At 44.2% G+C, this 23394-nt stretch overlaps 1 protein-coding gene across 2 annotated transcripts in view; it reads left to right on the top strand.

The window, feature by feature from the left end:
- The first annotated feature begins 218 nt into the window (after positions 1-218).
- The window catches only part of SLC22A15 (solute carrier family 22 member 15), a 70506-nt gene continuing 47330 nt past the window's right edge, over positions 219-23394 (top strand). The window contains exons 1-2 of one of the 2 annotated variants that reach the window (XM_040998518.1): positions 219-328; positions 16160-16372. In XM_040998518.1, the coding sequence (XP_040854452.1) occupies positions 242-328; positions 16160-16372 (300 nt within the window). In that variant the 5' untranslated portion in view covers positions 219-241. The remainder of the gene's footprint in view (positions 329-16159; positions 16373-23394) is intronic. The other variant, XM_040998520.1, reaches the window with a different exon arrangement.

Consider the following 23394-nt stretch of genomic DNA (forward strand, 5'->3'; position numbering starts at 1 on the left):
CGCCCTCCTCGCTCCTGGCCGCTGGCCCCTGTCCCCTCACCCCTGGCCGCGGCTCCCCGGCCCCTGGCCCCTCGCCTCCGGCCGCCCAGCCGCGCTTCCCGCCCGGGTCCGCCCCTCGGCCCCGCCGCCCGCGCAGGCGCCCCGCCCCGGCCCGCCCCGGCCCCGCCGCCCGCGCTCGCCCCTCAGCCGCGGCGGGGCCGCCGCTGCCGGCGCCTGAGGGCTCGCGCGCGCGGGCCCCGCCATGGAGGTGGAAGAGGCATTCCAGGCTGTGGGAGAGATGGGCATCTACCAGATGTACTTGTGCTTCCTGCTGGCCGTGCTGCTGCAGGTGAGTCCCCGCCGCCGCGGCCGTCCCGCTTCCCGGCTCGGGGCCCGCCGGCTGCGATACGCGTCTTCGGGCCGGACCGCCGAGCCCAAGGCCGGAGCTCTGCGAACGCCTGAGGCGTGGCGGGCGCCACGCAAGTAGCCCGGGTGGGCCCTGCCGAGGTCGCGGGCCTCTCCCGTGTCGCCGAGCCGCCACCTTGAGGGGTGGAGGAAGTGTGCAAGAGGTCCTTCATGAGCTATTAGGAAGGAATGCAGTGGCATTATCGGCGATAGATGTTTCCCAAAAGATGGTGGCAGTATGCTAGGGATTGTCCCCTACCTGTGGCACTGTCACCTTGGAATCTAGGACACAGTCCTGATAACCCGCAGACAAAAGGCTGGGTTTAGGGCAGCTTCGTGCAGCTATGGATGCCCACTTGGCAGCTTTCCTTCCACCAATGCTTAAGGTTTATTCCCTTTAGTGTAGGTGCTTCAACCCAAGGCCAATTCCTTGTGGCATTTATAAACAACCGGAGTATGGTTACCATTGGGTACTCTCCTTCCTTGTTGAGAATTCTCAGAACCTGTTTGCACACCCCAGCTGAAAAATGTGGGTTCCACATGCTTAACATGGCTGCAAATGAGATTTGACCAAGTTAAGTGGCCCATGGACATCCGTTGCTCCTGCACAGACCCTCTGTTAATGCCCAGGGTGAGCCAGCCACTTTACTCATTTCTTCAGTCAGTGCATACTGCCAGTGCCTAATGTGTGCTGAGCACCAAGCGGCTGTGATGGGAAGGTACCTGAAGGTGGTAATTGTAGGTAATTGCAGTGAATGTGTGATAAGGGCGGTGCTGGGTAAGCAAAATGCCAGGCCATAAGTTGCTTTAATCGTTATGTAAGGCAATGGCTAAATAGGAAAACCGGTTGACTTAGTGATTCTCTTTTTACATAAAATGTTGCAAATTTCTATTGATTGAATCACCATCAAGGAAAAAACCCCAAATGGTTCGAATGATAGATTGGATTTAGCATCAGTTCCAAGTTTCAGTTCACAAATATGCAGGATGAGGCTGCTTCAGAAGTTTATGGAGGGTGGAACTGAAAGATGAAATTTATTTTAGTGCCAAAAGTTTTTAAAAATCCTTGCATAGTTTTCTCATGAGGTGCTAATTCTGTGATGTCTTTGAAATACTGCAGTAGCCTGAAGTTCTGTTTAAGTTTGTGGTTTTAGCTTTAAATGCACTTAGCCTCAGGAGAAGAAAAATGTTTGTGCACAATGGCAGAAGAGTGCTTGATGCACAGAAAATAAAGTGGCAACCACGAGGCCCAGTGTTTCTCTTTCTTTTCTAAGAGTTGGAGAACACACTCCAGCCTGAGCACTTCCGGGCCCTCCACCACTCCCCACCCCTTCCTGTGTTGTCAGCCAGGCTGCCCAGTCACGTGTCCACCCACTTGGAATAAGTTGTGTTGAGTGGTATGTTCTGGGCTCAGGCCCTGTGTGTTGAACTCACCTACTTTTGTTTATGGTTGATCTCATGAGTTAGAGTTTGCTATCAGAGACTTCCAAGCTTACGGCGGTCATTGTTCAATAAACCTTCATTGACATATGATCAGTATATGGCATACCAGGACTGGATGTCAGAGTGTGAGAACGGGTGACTCATTGTTTGTCTGGTGGTTGGGAGCTGGGAGGTGCCCAGTAGTGGGTGTTTGCCAATGGAAGATTAGCTCCAGTCCCAGCAGAAGTGAATCCCTTACAGCTGCTCCATGTAATGAGGGCTCACACAGCTGTCCACAGCTGTCCTGAATATAAGCATGGAGTTCCCCATTGCTTGTCTACCAAGTCAGAGCTTGGAGCTGTTTTGAGCTGTGAGGCTGACCTGTGGAGTTGGAGAACTGAGGAGTTGCCTTTCGCACAGAGATTAAGGGCAATGTCAGCTTTCTGGGGGCTGGGATGTGGCTTCCCACAACAACAGGGAGATAGGGCATGAAGCCTTTTTCCAGAGTTGGCTTTCTAGGATCAGTCACTGTTTCCTTGCCATTGCCCGGGAAGGTGTGGACCACGTGCACAGCAACACTGCCAGAGGTTTGATAATGACCTACCCCAGCAGAGCAGCATATCCCTATAGAGGGACAGAAACGGAAACTGAATGAAAGCATTTTACCTGGTCCTCTTGGACTGTCATCATCATATTTTAAATGGCTTTAATTCCCTTTATTTCAAATGCATCAAATTCAAACTAAGAGAACAAAACCACAAACCAAACCAGCTTTAAAAGTCCTTAGGTCAACTGTTCTTACAGATGATTGATGCCATCATAATAGATGGACAAAAGTAACCTCACTATCCAGTTTATTTTGGTGGAAGACTTCCCTTCACACTCCTTGCAAACAGTCTTAGCAGTTTTCATCATGGTCTACTTTCAAATATGTATAGAATAGAGGAATGTTGTGATAATAGCAATCATTGGTTTACAACTACATAAGAAAAAGTTAAAGAAGAAAAATGTAGAAGTAATATTTATGGTCCAACAATTGGATTGATGGTTTTTACTGTCAAAATGCCTTGACTTTTTAAGGGTCAGTGCTATTTGAGGCATTTAAACATGAAAAATTCTGTTTAGTTTATTATTTTTGTTTCTTTTCTGATGATAATTTACAGTTTAAGCTATCATAAGCTTGTGTGTGTGTGTGTGTGTGTGTGTGTGTGTACATGCTTATTTGTCAGGCTGTTTTGGTTCATGTAGACATAAAATAAAAATGGACCCTTCCTTGTTCTAAGCTAGAGGCCCCAGATCTTTCATTTTTCTTATGAATTGTAGGTTGCAGTATAATATACCCAGAATTTAAGACATCAGGTTAGTGACAGGATCATATAACCTGTAACAAGCATTGGTTTCACCAGCAGAATTATGGTGCTATGTTTTAAACCACATTTTGTTTAGAAATACGTTATTTTCAGAGAACTATTATAAAGATTCTAGCCTTATTTTTTTGCTCTTAGAACTACCACTGCACTATGATTACCTGTGAAGTATCTTTTCACAGTGTTTTGGAAAGTGGAATGACTGAGCAGGTATTTTACACAAGAGGAAGCTGTAATAGGCAATACATGAAAAGATGTTTAATTTGAGGAGGCATCTGGGACGGATATATTAAAACTACTAGGAAACACCATTTGCACTTATATGTTAGTGAGCAGTCTAAAGTACAAGTAGGATGGAAGGGAGAAATTTCTGGTAAAATTAAAACCTAGTGTTGGCTCCCTAAGCCATTCACCATACTTGTGCTCAAGGAGATGGGTGTGGAACATTTATTACATCCTTGTATGTATATGGTAACAAGACACAGAAACTGCCTAAATGATTTTCATAAAGGGAGTATGTAAAATGTTTACCAAATTGGTGAACACAACAGCTGAAAAGAATGAACTAGGTTTTTCTGCAGCAATGGAGATAGCTATCTAAAACAGCCCCACTGTCCAGCCCACAGACGTGCCAGTGGGTGCCACTTTCTGTCTAGCCATGCCTGCACCAGTCAGAGTGGCAGGCCAAGAGGGAGGTGCCCGCTGTTTCCATAATAGGCCTATTCCCACTTTTGCATGTTGCACTCTCCAGGTGGTTCTGCAGTTTAACCTGACAGAATTAGTCCCCAGTGCCAGCATCTGCCAGTTGATGCTGCAGCAGAGCCCAACCAACCCACACCCACTCTGACTTGTGCTTGCACCAGTAGGAATAGTCAATCCAACTGGGTTTTTCCCTGATCCAGCTCACATGAGGCCAACAGGTGTTGTAGCCCTGCCCGGACTAGTCTGCCCCTATCCCAAGTTATGCTCTCCAGTGGGAGTGATGATTCAGCAGGGAAGCCCCATGCTGCCCCCTACCAGGTGTGTCCCCTTCCCTTCCTGCCCCCAGTTCTCATGTGTGCTGGTTGGGTGCTATGGCCCAGTCTGGCATGGCCCCCCTCACCTTGGCATTTGCCAGTGGGTGCTTTAGCCTGGACTAGCCCAGCCAACCCCCCAATTCCAGCTCAGGTTAGTGGGGATTGCAGCCTAGCCCAGCCTAGCTGGCACCCAGTCCCAGCCCTCATGTGTACTGGCATGTGTTGTGACAACACCTGGCCTAGCCCACATACCATTCTGGTGCTTGGATTTGCCAGTGGGTGATGTGAACTGTCCCTGCCTGGTTCTCCCCCAGCCTATGCCAAATCTGTGCTGGTGAGTACTGTTCCCTGGCCTGGTCTGGGCTGCTCCATATTGTGGCTCTTATGCTCACCGCAGGGACTTTGTCCCAACAGAAGAGTTCCCCAAGCTCCTCCATCAGAACCTTTTCCATTGCCAGATCTCATGCACACTGGTGGGTCCATGGGCCAATCCTACTCAGTCCACTTCCTATCCTAGCAGGATCAGTGGCCTTTCCTGATCAGCCTTCAACCCATTCTGGTTTTTATTGTTGGGTATTTCAGCCCTGCCAAGGCTGGTTCACACCCAGACACAGCTCACACCTGGCTCAGCAGGGGCTAAAACCTAGCCTAGCCTGTCCTATACCTACCTACCCTGGTACTCCAGAGTAGCAGTTGGTGCTGGAGTCTAGTCTGGCTTGGTATGCCCAGCTCCAGTCCACACTGGAGTGGACCAAGGGACACTGCAGCTATATCCAGTCCAATATGCAGCCCCAACTCTGGACCCCACACTCATCAGTGGGAACCACAGACCAGCTAGGGTGTCCCCTTAGTTCCCCAACCAGGCCTGTTCTAGCCATAGATCTTGCGTGTGCCAGTGGTTGCTCTGATCCAGCTTGCTATAGTCTGTCACCTGTCATGACCTTTGCCTTGGATGCTGTAGCCTGGCCTGACCTAGCCTGTCCTATCCCCAGTACTGTCTCTCGCTGGTGGGTGCTGAAACCTGGCCCTGTTCAGTCTGCTTCCATCCCTGGCTCATGCATACTGGTTGTGTGACAGCCTAGTCTGGCATGAGTTGTGTTCAAGCCTGGTTTCTGACCTTGCCGGTGAGGTAAGGTTTGCTTGGCCCTGCCTGGTCCACCCTCCTCCAAAATCAACTTACACATTTGCCAGCAGTTGGAGCTAACTTGCCCAGTTTGCCCAACTTCCAGGCCTAGACCATGTGATCATCAGAGGGAACTGTGACTCAATATGGGAATTTCTCAAGTTCCCCCACTTGACCCATTCGCAGATCTAGATCTCATGTATGCCAGTGGGTGTTAGGCTCTTGTCCAATGTAGCCTGCTCCTCCTTCTTGGCCTTGTATGAGCTGGTAAATATTGTGGTCCAGCCTGCCCTATGCCTTGTTTAAGATGCAAATGTGGGTGCTGCAACCTGTATCTGTCCAGACAATTCTCAATCCCTTTAGCTGTGAATGATGGCAGGTTCCATGGTCACACCTAGCTCAGCCCATCCCCACCCCAACTCTTGAGTTAACCAATAGGACTTGTATTTCCACAAGGTTGGGCTCACATATTCCCCGCAGAATCTATCCCTGGACCCGGTTCTCTTGCATGCTGTTAGTGTCATGGGTCTACCTAATGTGACCCATCCCTGATCTGATACTCAGTCAGGTACTTGGATCGAGCCCTGCCAGACAGGCCCTCAGCCATAGCTTTCACATGGACTGGCATGTGATAGTCATTAATGTTCCATAACAAGCCTTACTTAGGACTCCCACATGGGCTGGTGTATCAGCCTGACCCATACAGATCTTCTGGTCTTTCTCTTACAAACCATCATTTCTTAGTTCCCTCACTTACCTGCAAGTACAGTGACCTTGTTGTTGGGAGTCCTTCAGGATTCATTTTTCACCTACACGTACAGTGGCCTTATCCATGGATGTGCCTAGGCAATACTTCCCTCTGCCTAGACCCGAGAGCTTGCCACTTGGCAGCCAGTGAGTGAGTCAAGATGATACCATTGGTGCTTTGTCTGCCTGCAAACTCAGGATTTGCCCTCCACCTAGTAGTGGTGGCTGGGACTAGGGCCCCAAGAATTGAGTCCAACCTGGCTCAGGTACCCCCAACAGCTGCCATGCTGCTGGAAGCTCCCACCACCCCTAAAAGCTATATTTTAAATATTTATTTGATTTGTTTGAGAGAGAGACAGAAATTTTCTATCTGCTAGTTTATACTTCCGATGTTTCCAGTAGCCAGGGCTGATTCAGACCAAAGGCAGGAGCCAGGAGTCCCTTCCAGTCTTCTGTGTGGGTGACAGGGATCCAACTACTTGAGCCATCCTTACCTGCCGCCTCCTAAGGTGTGCATTACCACTAGGCTGGAATTGGAAGCCGAGTCAGACTAAAACCCAGGCATGAGTTTCCCAAGTGGCATCTGAATTGCTGTGCCCAATCCCTGCCCCCAGTGATTTCTAATCCTATTCACTTCTGAGTTTTCTGACATCCCAGAAAATAGCCAGCACAACAGGTTTCGGTGGTTTATGGAAAGTGTGCTGAATAGCATTGGCTTGTAAAGTAGCAATGCTTTTCCATTTTTAGTTCTTTAATCCTGTTTGTCTATGGAGAAAAGCCTCATTCGTTGTTGGCAGTTTTCAGAGCATTTGCACATATTTCTGTTTTAATAGTTTTTGAGTATTTATTTGTAAGTCAGAGTTATAGAGAACATTAACATCTGCTGGTTCACTCCCTGGAAGGTTGCAGTGGCCTAGGTTGGGCTGGGCCAAAGCCAGGCTTTTCATGCAGATCTCTGACATTGGATGGCAGGGACCCACACACTTGGGCCATCCTTTGCTGCTTTTCTCTGGTCATTAGCAGGGAACTGGATTGGAAGTGAAGAAATCAAAACTGGAGCCCACATAAGAGGACAACATCACAGGTGGCAGGGTTACTCACTATGCCACATCACAGACCCCAGTATTTCCATTTTTAGCAAATAATGATCTGTAATTAAAGAAGGCTCAGGATTTAGGAGAAAACATTGTACTGTTACATTTTAATGATTTATTCTGTTCCATTATATTCAGTTTCTTTTAAAACTTTTTTTTGTGAATTATGAAACATCTCAACTGAAAAATGCAGAGAATAGTGTCAGAAAGTTCTGGATTCAATTAATGCTATAATATATCTTATTTGCCTGGGATTATGTCAGTAACAGTACAGCCAGACAAGCCAGAAGCAAAATCTCAAGGATAGAGATTGGTGATGGTGGTGGTGTCTGTGTGTTTATACAGAAGAGCATGTGAGGTTCGGCGTGGTGGCCTAGCAGCTAAAGTCCTTGCCTTGAACATGCTGGGATCCCATATGGATGCCGATTCGAATCCCAGCAGCTCCACTTCCCATCTAGCTCCCTGCTTGTGGCCTGGGATAACAGTTGAGGAACCCAAAGCCTTGGGATCCTGCACCTGTGTGGGAGAGCTAGTGGAAGCTCCTGACTCCTGGCTCCTGACTTTGGATCGGCTCAGCACCAGCCATTGAAGTCACTTGGGGAGTGAATCTTTGGATGGAAGATCTTCCTCTCTGTCTCTCCTCCTCTCTGTATATCTGACTTTGCAATAAAAAATAAATAAATCTTTAATAAAAAAGAAGAACATGTGAATAAGTTTATGAATAATGAAAAGGTAACCATTTTTATGCAAAAAATGTTGATATGTACCTTAGCCAAGTGACTCCTCTGCCTTTACTGTGCACTTCACAGGGATTAGGTTGGGAAAGTTTAACTTGTTTTGCAAGTTTAGTGCTTCTTAGCATTGCCCCATGCCTGTAACTGACATTGTGTCGGTTGGTATTGACCATGAGGTTTTCAGAGTACTAGTTTAGTTCATCACTGCTGTTAGAGACAGTCTTAGAAACAAGAGGTCCTTCGGCCTGGTGCTTTTTAACAGATTAAAAAGCTCTTCTAGATGCATGTCTCCTATACTGGTTCAAGTCCTAGTCTGCTTCCAATACAATTTCCTGCTAATACCAGCAGGCAACAGGTGATGACTCAATCACTTGGGTTCTTGCCACCCTCGTGGGAGACTTAGATTGAGTTGAAAAAATTCATGGAAACAACACATACATAGATTTTGAATTTTTAAAATAAAAAACAACATCTTTTCATTTCTGTTTTCACAAACTTAGCAGTATTGCCATATGTGATTGATGAATAGTTATGGAGATTTAGTTATCGAAGACTCTGGTTCAGCAGTCCCTGTCAGGCTGTTGTCTGTGAATGATATTGGAGGTTGAATCTATAGTGCAGGAGATTAGGAAAGGAATATAAGATTCGGAGCCCATCAGAATCGACTGGAATCAGTGTCACTCTCATTGCCTCCAGCCTTGATGAAAAGGGTCCCTTTCATCATCACATCAAACATAGCTGGTCATGGAGTTGGAGCAGCTGAGGGAGCATCAGTGAGGCCCAGCTGCTCTGCGGTATCAAAAAGGTGAGATAGCAAGAGATAATGTATGTGAGGCACGGATACACCTGCACCAGACTTCTAAGTACAGAAGAAAAATATACTGCTCTTATATTGACTAACCACCCCTTATTCCTGCCTGAAAATAGCTCTGGTGATCCACCTTACATAAAAACACCATGGTTGGGGCCAGCACAGTGACACTGTAGGTTATTCCTTCTCCTGTGGCATCCACATCCCACATAGGCACCAGTCCATGTCCTAGTTGCCCCACTTCCACCCAACTCCTTGCTCATGGACTGGAAGACTAGTAAAGGATGGCTCAAGTCCTTGGGCCCCTGCACCTATGTGGGAGACCTGTAAGAAATTCCTGGCTCCTGGCTTTGGATTATCTCAGCTCCAACTGTTGAGAGAGTTCATTTAGGGAGTGAACCAGGTAATGGAAGGCCTCTTTATCTCTGTCCCTTCTTTTGTCTGTGACTCTGCCTTTCAAATAAATAAATCATAAAAAATACCAACACTTGGCATTGTAGCATTGTTTAGTGTTATAATTCCATCTGGCAAGTGATAATCTGTATTGATGTAAAACTTTTTATGCTGATTTACCTAACAACAAATTTTGAAATTGATTCTTTAGAAAGAGTACTAATAATCACAGATAGAAAATTTGGGCTAGGGCCTGTGAGGTGGCTGAATTGGCTAATTAGCAACCTTCAAGTATCAGTATTGCATATGGTGCCAGTTTGTGTCCTGGCTGCTCCACTCCTACCCAGTTTCCTGCTTATGCCTGGAAAAGCAGTAAAGGATGGCCCAGTGCCCAGGAGCCTGGAACACATGTGGGAGACCTGGAAGAAGCTCTTGCCTCTTAATTTCAGAGCAGCTCAGCTCCTGCAATTGCAGTCATTTGGGGAGTGAATCAGCAGATGGAAGATCTTTCTTTTTTTTTTCTCTCTCTCTCTCTGAGTAAATCTTTCTTTCCAATAAAAAATAAATAAATCTTTAGAAAAGAAAGTTCAGGCAAGCATGATAGCATATCATGCTAATCCTTGGCTAATGCCATTATCCCATGTAGGCACAAGTTTGTGTCCCAGATGATCCAGCTCTCTGCTTAGGGCCTGGGAAAGCAGCAAAGAAAACAGTGAATGGAAGATCTTTCTCTGTTTTTCCTTTTCTCTCAGTCTAAAAATCTGCTTTCCAAATGAAAATTAGTATTTATAAAAGAAAAAGAAGAAAAGTAATTAGGTGTGTAAGTCTCTTGTGGAATCCACTCGGATGTCTGCACTTTGGGGAAAGCTGAGCTAGCGTCATGAGAACATCAGTATACCCCAGGAGTGTGTTCTCTCCTTTTCTGACTCTGGGTGATTGCTTTGGTGAAAGAATTCCTTCGCAAGTTCAGTTTGTATTAACTCCTTAGCTGTATTTTACTACCTTTAAAAAATATCACATTTAGAGCTATTTTGATTTCTCTAGGTGGAATTCACAGCTGCTTCCTTTGTGTTTTCATGAACTTCATTGCACTGTGGCTAATACATCATCTCTCACAGTCTACCTTGTATTTCTAGCTTTGGTCCTCACTTCAATGTGTATGTGCCTTGCATGAAAGGATGACTTCTCATCCATTTTTGCTCTTACTGGAGGCATTTAATACAGTGTGTTGCAGAGTGATGGTGTTTGCTAATGTTAAAAGGTCAAACTGGGGCGAGCATGGTTTTGCAGATGGTTAAGCTCCCACTTGAAACTGGGATCCATATGAGCATTAGAATAGTCTTGGCTACTTTACTTCTGATCAAGCTCCCTGTTCATATACCAGGGAAAGCAATGAAAGATGGCCCAAGTGCTGGGGCCCTGCACCTACATGGGAAATGTAAATGCAATGCCAAGCTCCCAGCTTTAAGGTGATTCAGCACTGGTTGAAGGCCTTTTAGAGACTGAACCAGCACATGGAAGATCTCTCTGTCCATCATTCTCTCATTCTCTGTATAAAGTTTTGCCTTTCAAATAAGTAAATCTTAAAGATAATAAAAAATTAAACTGTAAATAACAGAGGAGGGGGTAGTCAAATAGTGATATTCCCATTTTATTTATGAGACAAAGATAAAGCAAACAGTTTGTCTGAAGTCTTCATTAGTTGTTAGAACCAAAATTAAGATTGCTTGTTTTTAATCTGTCACACTTTTTATTTTTGGCTGTGCCTTTCTGGCAGGAGTATATAGACGGTTAGATATCATGTATGCGGTAGTCTATTGGGTTTGTTAGAGGGCTGTAGAATTCATTGTCTTTGGCAGGTGGCAAATCATTAGAAAAATGAGAATTTAACTGCATAGACACAAATCAGGATAGGCAGTATTTTCTCAGTGATATAGCACAATGATGTTTTGGAAAGCAAGAAAGGAGGGAGTGTGATCTAGAGTGGTTCATTGAAGCTTTCAGGCAGATGGCTGAGCTTGGGCTGCACTTTGAAGCTTGTGTTGGAGAGAAAAGTGAAATCTGTGGAGAAGCACAGGTTTGGAAAAAGCAGAAAAGAGCGGCTAGGCTGTAACCCTGTTACTAGCAGCACTGTGGGAGCGTCTTAGGAAAGTAGGAACTCGAACGCCTCCCTAGACCTGGGGGTAGGACTCTGCACGTTACAGTTTGGAAAGTACTGGTGTTTACTGTGTTTATAGCACTCTGCAAATTACTGTGCATTAGAGGAGCATTCTGTTTGACCTGTGGGATAGTGAGTTTGATAGTAGTGAGTTAGAAAAAACTTACCATCAGCTTTTAGCCTTCCTGGAAGAACATGTGAAGTTCAGAGAGGTTTGGATTGTCCAATGCTCAGATTTACAAATTGCATAGATTTTAACAGCACAAAATGCATAAGTCATGCTTGGGAAATGGGCTAAATAGTACAGAAAGCTTGAATGTGCATCTGCAGGCTCTAGAATGCTGATTGAAAATTTAGCATGTATCCCTGACTCTGTTTTGACCAGGGTTCCATGTGAATCAGTCTGGAAGCATAATGTGGGTGGGCCAGAATGGGAAAGTAGCAGCACTCGGAGGTGCACTCTGGGACACTGGGTATATAAGCCTGCCTATACAATTATGGTTTTGCTTATGCAGTGCTTTCATTTGAGTTAATTGGGTAATGCTGAATGTATAAAACAAAGAAAAAGCAAATAATAATCTTTTAAAGATTTATTTGAAAAGAATAAATCTCTCAGAGAGGAAGAGAGTGAGCGAGATAGAGCTTCTATCTGTTGGCTCACTCTCCCAATGGCTATAATAGCTGGATCAGAGCCAGGCTAAAGCCAGGAGTCCAGAGCTTCATCCTGGTGTCCCACATGGGTGGCAGTCATCCAAGAGGTCTTCTGCCTTCCCAGGAAAAGCAGCAAAGTTGGGTCAGCAGCAGAGTAGCCAGGACCCAAACCAGTTGTCTTCAATGGGCTGCCAGTATTACAAGTTGCAGATGAACTGCTGATGCCACTTTGCTGACCTCTAAAGTCATGTTGATTTCCCGTCTTATGTGAAACGCTGGCACCAAAGTTAGGCAGCCCCTATTCTCATCTTGATCCTACTATTAGTGCTATATACCTATCTTTGACCAATACATATCATTGTTCTGTATCTCATTTTTTTCTTATTACAAAATAAACATGCTTCTTAATCATAATTTCATAGCACAGGATACTGTGATGAGATAATTTGTGGGATATTTTTGGGGGGTTCTGAGAAGTATTATTAAAACCTCATAATAATTACATTTAAAATCTTGGCTTTCTGAAACTTTCAAATTTTCAATCATCTAGTGCATGTTAGTCATTTTTCTAATTATAATTACATTCAAAGAGGAAAAACAGTGAGCCATCTGTGGCACTTGTTCCTTTTCCCTGGAGGTAGAGCTGGGGAAGATAATGATTGATTTGAGATGATGTTAGTCCTACTCTGAAGAAGGATGGATGGTGATTTTCTTCTTGTGGCTTTAAGGCCTATCTGCTGATGGGTATGATTTCATTAGACAGAACTACATTGTGTGTATGGTAGTTGTAGAGTAATGGACAAGAGAAGAATGAGGGAATACTTTTCTTCCCTGAGGAAAAGGAACAGAATTAGAGCTATGTGAAATTGTCACAGCCAAAGATGTAAACCAAGGAAAACACCCCCCATATGCCATGGCATTTGGTACATTCCCATAGCTGATTAAACACTGAAATGTCTTTGGCTTCCTATGACTCCAGCCTGTGCATGTGACTGTGTTATGTAGGATTTAATGTTAACCTGTCTGCAGAGGTTAAGCATTGCTATCTGGCCTAATTTCTCAGGATGCACCTTGCATAGCATTTACCCTGCAGGATCACTACTGTCTGTCTACGAGGGACTGTGTCTCTCTCTTGCTGTTAGCAAAACTGAGCATGTCTGTGAGTTTCAAGTGTTCTGCTGAGGTGGTTATGTGTATGTGGGCACATGCACACTTGTACGTGTGCCTGCAAAGAGTGAATGAAGGAGAGATTGTGAGGTGTGGAAGAAGGACAGGGAGAATGAGAGAGGTATAGAGGTTGAGAGTTACTTATGCTGCATGCAGGTTGCTAGAAATAAAGCTTGGTAATACAGGTAATGCTCACTGACAAGGTTTAGCTGTTCCCTAAATTATAAATAAGGGTATGTGTCAACAGCACTGCTTTGTGAGCTGCTTTCTCCAAGTTGTAGTTGCTCCTGATGGAGGTGGTCTTCAATATGAGACCCATGCTGGGTTAGAGGACCCTTTAGAGTTTCCTCTTTTATCTGAATGTTGCCTACTCTCGAACAATCCAGCCAAAAGTCTGACATGTTAATAGTAGTTCATCAAGAGGCTATGCCCTAGCACGTAGTTTACCTGTGCCCTGGGGATTGGTATTCCACCCTGCATCTGTTCCTCCCCTTGTGTTTGGCCTTGGGAGCCCCAAAGTGAATCAGATATAGATCCTGCCCTTGAAAAAACAGGGTGAGCAAATCTATAACTAAAATTCAATGAAAAAAAATTACAAACATCTCCAAAAAAGGCTAGTTGGAGCTTTGAGGTGAGTGGCTGCAGGGCAGGATTTCTGGAAGGCATTGTGGGGCATGCCAGCTGGTTAGAAGCACTTCCTGGAAGAGGTGATGTGTGAAGCTGCCTCTTGGAAGACGGGAAAGCTCACACAGGCACAGTGGCGCTTCTAGATGAAATGAGCTACCGAGACAGCGTCTTGCTTGCTTTGCCCACTGAAGGCGGGTGTTTGTCCGAATGTGTACCATCTCTTTGTGAATCCTCAACACCATGGTTTTCATTGATGGGCAGCTACTAAATGGATCAGAATGAGTTGGTAATTATAGATGCTGCTGAATGTATGATCTCTATTCTTGTAATTACCAAAGTTTTTATTTTTCTAAGCTGATTGCTCCTCTTCTAGAACATCTTAATAGAATGCAAATAGAGGCCAGGAAACTGCAAATCTGGCAACATGTTTTCCTTTGTGTCTGACAATAAATCTCCCACACATCGTGACCCGAGACAACTTTGTTTATCTGCAGAGGCCCACAGTCAATCAACTAAAAATAAATTGGGACCACCATATCCTCTCAGCATTACTGAGAATAGGGGAAAAATTCACGTACTGGGTTTTACATTAGGTTTTGTGATGGCACTACAATGTCATCGTTTCCCTTCTGTTTGCTTGGGAGTAATTTCATCGGCTCCTGGTGATAAATTACCATGTCTTTGGCTCTTTTAACATATCTACTTAACAGGTGAATGTACCCCTACAGAACTGAGTGCAAGGAACACTGACTGAGAGTCTGTTGGCAAGTCCCTCTGCCTTCCTGGCTTCACTCAGCTCATCCATCTAGAGGGCTTGTTACTACCTGCTGTGGAGAAATCTCAGGCTTTGTGTTTCTTGCATATGTGTTGCATGTTTTAAAGCTAAAATGTATTTTAAGACCTATGTTTTAAGTTAATAAGGGATATTTTAAAATATGATCATCTTATTCAGAAGTAGACTAATCTTATGTATTTTTAAAAATAAATGTTAAATTTGAAGCAATCATCCAACAATGAGAAATAATATAAGTGAAAATCCATAGAGTAAAAGAACTGCTTAGAATTTAAATGCCCATTTGTGCATGGCTATAAAACCTGAAACAATCACTAACACACAGTGTATGGATTCAAGAAGTATTTCTTGAATTAGTGAATGCCATATGTATTTTGTGATAACTACTTGCATGAATGAATGAGAGAATGCATGAAATATTGCTTTGTGCTGAAGGGACAGCTATGGTTAAATTAAGATTAACTATGGGCCCAGCATGGTAGACTAGTGGCTAAAGTCCGTGCCTTGCACATGTTGGGATCCCATGTGGTTGCTGATTCTAATCCCGGCAGCCCTACTTCCCATCCAGCTCCCTGCTTGTGGCCTGGGTAAGCAGTCAAAGATGGCCCAAGGCCTTAGGACCCTGCACATGCACAGGAGACAAGCAAAGAAACTCCCAGCTTATAGCTTTGGATCGTTTCTCCTCTTTTCTGTATATCTGACTTTGCAATAAAAATAAATCTTAAGAAAAAAGATTAAATATAACTAAAAAGTTGTGAAATGAACAGGTACACTTAGGATTTTGATTCTCTCTACATCTTATTATAATTTATGTGCTGTATTTTAAAGTAGTATCTACTGAAGCACATACTATACTGATCTGCTTTAATAAAGCTGTGTTATACATCTTGTTCTCAGAAACACCTAACTATGCCACAGTCTCTTGTTTGGGTAGTAAAACCAAATGCCACAGGCTGCTGGCCCTCTGATGACTGCTTATCTCAGCTGAAGATGCATGGAGAAGAGGAAATAGCTGTAACATTCAATCTTTATGTTTTTAAAAATGTATTTTTTTATTTGAAAATCAGAGTAATAAAGAGAGGAGAAACAGAGAGAATAACACCTCCCATCTTCTCTTTCATCCCCATATGAATGCAGTGGCCAGGACTGAACTAGGTGAAGCTAGGAGCCAGAAGTTTCATCCAGTCTCCCACATGAGTGGCAGGAGCACAAGTGCACAGTTAGTCTGGCTTCTGCTGCTTTCTCAGGCTATTAGTAAGGAGCTGGACTGAAAGTGGGGCAGTGGGAACCTGAACTGGCACCCATGTGGGATGCTAGCATCAGATGGTAGCTTTACCTGCACCAACACCTACCTCCAGGTTGCATCTTCTAAATCAGAGCCAGTTCTGTTCCCTTACCCATGCCATCTAGCAAAATGCTGAATCCTCAGCATCAAGCATATAAAAAACCCTGGAAAAGTCCCAAGTGCTCTTTGTGTGAGCTTGCTGGTGGTTTTGTTCTGATAGATCTCAGAGCTTCTTGGCGTGTCTTTCCCCCTTGTTTCTGGTATTTCTATAGCTCGTGGAAACACCAAAATGAGGAATGTGTCTTTCTATGTTTGCAGCCTTTCCACTTGGGTTTCCCTACAGGAGTCACATATCTACAGGCTGTGATTCTGTGTTTGCTCTTTCAGCTCTATGTGGCCACAGAGGCCATCCTCATTGCGCTCGTGGGGGCCACACCAACGTACCACTGGGACCTGGCAGAGCTCCTGCCCAACCAGAGCCACGGCAACCAGTCAATTGGTGGAGACCAGGCCTTCAGAGACTGGCTACTGACCGCCAATGGCAGCGAGATCCACAAGCATGTGCATTTCAGCAGCAGCTTCACTTCCATCGCGTCCGAGGTAACCTCAGGCTCCTTCAGTCATGAGATGAATGCTTTGCCCCAGATGGGACACCCTTGTTGTTCTGTCCTGTAAATTCCAGCCACATCTTCAGACAACTTTCTAGCATATTTGAGCTAAAGGTTTTGATTACCATAGGAGAATATCCTGTGAAATTACATGCTTTTTCCTTCTCACTACACACATTAGAAGCATGAATCTTACAAAACCAGTCAGATGATATAAGATATAAGCTGTAATGATAATGAGCCACAATTTTGATGATGATGTCCTTTACAAAAGTGAATTAACACTTGCCTCTACTTTTATTGTATATGCAAATATTAAAGTGAAAAGAGAAATGTACTGACCCATCTCACATCCTTAGTTTATTTCAAAGTATGGTCATCTGTTGGAACACCCTGTGGGCACCACGTGGCATTGGTGGAAAGCTTTGCTTTCAAAGAGAAAAGATTCAGTCAAGGGGAAGATTCAGCAGGTCCAAAAGGCCACCTAGAGGTAACAAAGCTGAGGGCTGATGCTATCTCAAGGAGTAGTCTGGCAGGGGAGAGCCAGGGCTGCTGCAGAGCAGGAGGGCACTGTCTCCTTTGCCTGTTCCCCAGCAACTACCCAGGTGCTTTTTGTTTGTTCCCCACCTCCTACCCCATGGCCTTATGACCCAATTTGTAGGGTAAGTGCCTGGTGCAGTAGGAGGCCTTGCCAGCTAGCTGTAGTGATCTGTGCCCACTTCCTTTGCCCATCCCACTGTGCTCCCATCACCAATGTGGACCTAGGATCCATCCCTCTTCTGTCTTGTTGAGTGTGTGTGTGTGGGGGGGGGGGGGAGGTGTGGTCTGCATCATGACTGTAGCTAGCCATATCTGTCACTGACAGTTTTGATTGTCACCCTGTGTGTGGAGCATACTAGATCTGAAAAGATGTGCTCAGAGAGGTATTTGCTTAGCCTTTCCTTGGCAGTCTCTCATTGGAAGGGAGAATCACTAGATTGTTTTTATGCCACAGCAGCAATTCTAATACCAGTCTGGTCACATCACCCCTTGCCCAGAACTCACCCCAGGAATTCTCCCAGTGTACTCAGAACACAGGTATGCATCTGAGTGTGGTGTGGAGGGCACAGCAGCCTTTGCATTTCATTGCTTGATCCAGCCTGGAGATGCCTAATCTAGGGATGCCCTTGGAGTTCATCCTGAATCTGTTAACCTCACTCGGCCACACCCTGGGAAAATCTTGACCTGCCCCTGAGACTCACTTCCAGTGTCACCTTCCCAGTTTGCTCCCCACAAGTCAACACACTGCAACCTCAGACTGTTATTGTTTGAGGCTCAGCTCTATTTTTGAGAAGCTCTTTAGGCAATAACTGCATTTTGGTCAGTTTTGTATTTCCAGGCCCACTAACAACAGTACTACCTACCATTCCTGACCTGTTAAAATAATGAGTGGTACTTATAAAATTTTATAGCTTTTGTTATTTAATCCTCCAAGTATTTCTCTGAGCCCAGCATTAATTTTCTCCATTGTACAGATAAGAAATTGGGACTCCTTGAGGCTAGGAGTTCAATGTGTGCAGAGCTTGGATTTGAACCCAAATTTGTCTTAAATCTGAAAAAAATGTGCTGTTAATTATTTCACTTTTTAGGTTTGTGTCCAATTTAAAAGTTGGCATGAAAATGTCTTAGGTTGATTTTGTAGGTAATGGTAGCAGAAGAATTTAATTTATCTTTTTGCAAAATTGGGAAATAATGCCAAGTGGATATCACAAAAATAGGGCTAAGAATGACTAGGCTCTTATGAATGTTTTGCTGCTTTGAATTTTTTTCCTCTATTTTTTCTGAAGCCATTGGAAAATTGTGCTTGCTTCAATATGTGTTTCTGAAAAACTTCAATATGAGTTTCCTAAAAATAAGGATAATCTTTTAGAAGACATTGTTGCAATGATCAGATTAGGAAATCTCACATTGATACGGTGCAGTGGTTTTATTAAACCACACCCGACTTGCTGTACCATCCATCTGCAGACACTTTTGTCACATCCAGTGTTGTCTATGATAGAGTGTTTTTTTTTTCCCTCCAAGTGTTGTATCTAGTTCAGGATCGCATATTACGTTTAGCTGTCAAAGCTTTTCAGTTGGCCTTTATCTTTTATGACACTGATCCTTTATAAGGAATTCTGGGGTAGACGTCTAGCCTAGAGATTAATATGTCAGTTGAGATATCTTGAATGAAGAATTAAACCCAGGCACTTCAATCTAGGATGTTAGATGATGACTTAAGTAGGTGGGAATTCTCCACCCAGTCCTAGCTGTTGTGGGAACTGGGGAGTGAACCAGTGGTTAGATGCTTTTCTCTGTCTCTATCTTTGTCTCTCTGTGTCTGCCTTTTAAATAAACATAGACAAAAATTTTGAAGATTTATATTGCAGAGTTTATTATTTTTTATAGGATCTGAAATTATAGTCCCTCTTTTATTTCCTTTTGGGAGGTGGGCATGGGGGAGAAGTATTATGTTTAGTTTCCCAGTGCTTAAGGACTTTCCTGTTAGATTTCATTTGTTGATTTCCGGTTTGATTCTGTATGGTCATAGAATGTACTGTGTATGATTCCAGCTCTTATAAACTTATTATTGAGCTTTCTTTCATGTTGCAGGATGTGTCATTGCTTGTGAAGTTAGTGTTCTCAGTCTATGGCTAGATCAGGTGCTAAAATCCACACTGCTAATCTCTATTTGATATACCACTTACTGTGGTTATTTACGTGTTAGGATTTGCATCTTCCTGTTTAAATTTTTGGTTTTTGTTTTCTGTGCTTTTTTTCTTCCCTATTTTCCTTGCCTTCTTAAAGGCAGAATGCTAAAATTCCATTTTGACTTATGTACAGGGTTTTTGCAGTATCTTCTTGTATGATTTTTTTGTTTAGAGATTACTTTGGTATTATATAAATTGTCACAGTCTACTGTTTTTTTTTCCAGATAATGGTTCAACATTTAAAAACTCCATTTCACTCTGCCTTCCATGGCTCATTGTTGTCTTCACTGTTTTCCTACATGTTCTTAGACTAAGTTACATTGTACAGTGTTACAGTGTAACATAAAAAGGAAAGTCTAGTGCATTTACCCCACATTTTCACTTACAGTATGTTTTTTAAATTATTATTCTTGATAAAAAGGGTTTTCCTAAAAATATGTTTTTGGGGCCGGTGTTGTGGTGCAGTGGGTTAAGATGCTATCTGCAGTGTTGGCATTCTGAATCAGTATCATTTCAAATCTAGGCTATTGTGCTTCTCATCCAGTTCCCTGCTAATGCACCACATCAGGTGATCAGATAAAAACCCCAGTTGTCTATGGGCTGTCTAAGGTGCTGTTATCACATCTCTACTCACAGCCAGCATCAAAGTCATGGAGTTTTATAAGTGGCTTTGGAAAAAGGAGGAGTTTTAGCTTAAGGCATCACCATGTTTAATTATCTCATAAATTCATGAAAGGGTAAGAAAAGCCTAAAATATACTGAGTTAATCCATGAGCCTTGGATGCCGTTCATTTCACCAGCGATAGCCTGACGTTGACATTCGTGATTGGTAGCCAGCACTCCACCATTCTAGTCAAGAATAAGCAAAGCACCCTTTGTTGAGAAAGACAAGGATTTCAGCAGGCCTTGTAGCAGCTCCCTGTGGAGAAAGGGCTTTCTAAAGAGAAGGCAGCTGGCTGGTGCTGGACAAATGCAGCCTTGATGAGATTGCTTGTGGTGCCAGGCTGTTTATGCAAAGTATCATGTTGGATGTGCAGAGCGATTTAAAGTGAGTTAGATCGCATAACACCAGTGTTCAGCATGGCAACCACTCTACATGATTTAGTGCAACCAAATGCAATCAGTACTAGTGCAATGTATAGTTAGCAGCCCTTCCAGATGTGGTGAGAAGGATGCTGTAATTAACAAGTGTTTGTTGCATTATTGCTACTAGCCTTATGCTCCGGTAGGCCTGGTGTAGGAGGAAGAGCAGCAGAGACTGAGACTCTCTGGTCCCCACTGTTTCCTCTGGCAGACATCTAGGAGGCTCCCAGCAAGCACTGCTGGGCTGGAAGCTCAGGAGGGATGGAAAGGTGGGTTGACAAATGACATCCCAGGAGCTGTTGTTCCCAGGATAGAGTTGACAGATGCAGGAGAAATGGGACTAAACAAACTCCCACTCTGCTGAAGAGCTTTAAAGCAGCTTTGGGAAGGGAAGGATGCAGTCTCACCTAGCTCCTGTGTTACTACATGTGATGGTAGCTACATGTTTTCTTTAGTACTTGCATTCTGGTCCTCTGGAGTGTGCCTGGAAGTGCAGTCTTTCTGGCTCACCCGTCTTTGTCAGTGTGTCATCTCACTCTATGCTATTCCCCTTCTGTATTTATCTCCCTCTCTATCTCTTATCATTCTTTATTTTTATCTGAGTCTGTTGATCCCCTCCCTCATCATTTGTGGCTCCCTGTGTCTGCTTGCCTCCTTGTTTGTTTCTAGGTTAATCTCACTGAGTGTTTTGCTTTTCCTCCTCTCTGGCATGTCTGTCTCTGTCTCTTGCCCCCTTCCCTTCCTTTTCTTGTGTTATATTTGTCCCATTCTCTTACCAGGGTGTATCCACCAAGACGCACAGACCTGAGTATGTGTGAAGTGACCAGTGTTGATGTAGATGTGTAACTAGAGGTTTATATGTACATGGCACTTCATTCCCAGAGTGCAGAGGCAGGCTGCATTCCTCACCCTGTCTGGATGACAGCTCTCCATGCACAGGTGCATATCCAAGTCCACGTCTCCTTGCTCAGAGTATGAGTTACCTGAAATGCAATTAGAATGTAATTTATTTCTGTGTAAAACATCTTGAAATAAATGAATATGTTTCGCATAAAGCATTTTCTGTGACCTTTTTGAAGACTCCTCAAAGTCATCTTTTGTTCCTAAGCCATTGCTCCAAGATAGGCCCAGAACTTCAGGAGATGAGGAATTTAAAGAATTGCAATGGGGACAGGAGATGTGTGATAGTGAGCTAAGCCACTGGTTGGGACACCTGCATCCCATGTTGGGATGCCCACGATCCAATCTTATCTCTGTTTCTGATCCAGTTCCCTGCTAACATGTGCTCTGGGAGGCAGCAGGTGATAACTCGAATACTTGGGGGAGCTAGATGGAATTCCTGGTTCTTGGCTTTCACCTGACTAAACCCTGGCTGTTTTGGTCACTACCTTTCAAATAAATGAAAGAAATGACCTTTAAAGAAAAAAAATTGCACTGGCTCATGCAACTAGCTAGCCATTGGTTTGGAATTCTATGAGTTCACTATGCCACTGATTCTCAAAGTTATATTTAAAAGAATAGAAACCCTACATGGAATCCTAGGCATTTGAAAGAGGTAGATGCTGTCATTGGAGAAGGAGGAGCAGGATCCAGGACTCCAGCACCTGTGCCAGCTCCTGTGCCAGCTCCAGCCATCCTCAAAGAGCAGAATGAAGATTTTGCTCCACCTGTGATGTTTTGGCCATGACATTACAAGAAGCACTCCATGGCAGAATGGGTGGGCAGACTGGCAAGAATGCCAGTGAGTACTTTGACTGTGAGATGACAGTGCATAGTGTGCACCCAAGAACTGAAAGCTGAGTAAAATGAGTACTCACCCTTTGCCAGCCACCTGTACAAGGGAGCCTTTGATAGGTGAGTATCTGCTTAGAAGGGGAAAAGGATAATAATTCTGTGTTGTAGCTGGCAAATTAAATTGTAGCTGGGTGACTTGCTCAGGCTTCCACATTTAGTAAACAGAGGAGCCAGGCTGCTCCTGGCCATGGCTGTTCCACTATGATGCATGACAGGGAGGTGTCAGGGGTGGGCAGCTCATCTGTGAGTGGTGTCCTGCATTTGCCTTCTCTAAGGAGATGTGATTCAGGATCTTGGTATTAGATGTATGAAGCTGCTGACTGATGTCCTTCTTCTGTCCGCCCACCTCCATCCCACCCACTCAAGTAACAGTGGAAAAGTAGTGATTCAATTAAGCTTGTCAAACATAAGGAAAGCTACTTCTTCCCTCATATAACAAAAACTAACAAAGGAGAATTACAGAGCAGCAACAAGTCCTGTGCTCCCCAGGGTCTCCTTTGCAGGCAGGACCCAGCTGCCACTGACTCCAGTGGCAAAGCTGCCACCCTTATCTTCCTCTCCTGGAGTAGGTTCAGGGAGGTCTGACAAACAGCTCCTATGCTTTACATTTTTAATACAGGGTCTTGTTTTTCCTGAAGTCCTTTAAGCTTGTTTCCAGGCACAAGTAACATCTACCCTGTGTGGGCATATGTCCCTACTCAGAGAATGTGATGTACACATGAGCTCAAGTACTCTGTCTTGGACAGTGGAGTCCAGTGTAATTGGTTTTGCAGTGTGCTAAGGGTGTTTTAGAGCAGGTAAGATAGGTGAATTCTGCTGCTGCTACCAAAACAAAAAAAAAGTCAGCAGAGAAATGGCAGCAGAACAGAGGCCGATGAAAACAGTGGTGAAGGAGCAACCGTGGCCAGCGTTGCAGGCTGAGTGCATCCCATAGGAACTCCTGATCTCTCCTTTGCGAGTTAGGGACTCACTGTTACAGGGAAGGGTGGTCTCAAACCAAACCCTCTAGCTAATTTGTGGCTGTAATTCAATTTCAGTTACTCTCCAAATCACCAAAGTGCAAAATACTGAAATCAATCCCTGAATTTGTTGCTTAAGTTGATGTATATTCTTAATATGGAATCTAGTCTATAAATAATATTTGATTTTTTTTAAAGATTTATTTTTATTATTTTTTTATTGGAAAGGCCAATATACAGAGAGGAGAGACAGAGAGGAAGATCTTCCGTCTGATGATTCACTCCCCAAGTGAGCACAACGGACCGATGCTATGCCAATCCGAAGCCAGGAGCCTCTTCAGGGTCTCCCACACGGGTGCAGGATCCCAAAGCTTTGGGCCATCCTCGACTGCTTTCCCAGGCCATAGGCAGGGAGCTGGAAGGGAAGCGGGGCTGCCGGGATAGAA

This window comes from Ochotona curzoniae, unplaced genomic scaffold (assembly GCF_017591425.1).
Source record: "Ochotona curzoniae isolate NIBS_2020 unplaced genomic scaffold, NIBS_Ocur_1.0 scaffold_1037, whole genome shotgun sequence".
Taxonomy (NCBI): Eukaryota; Metazoa; Chordata; class Mammalia; order Lagomorpha; family Ochotonidae; genus Ochotona; species Ochotona curzoniae.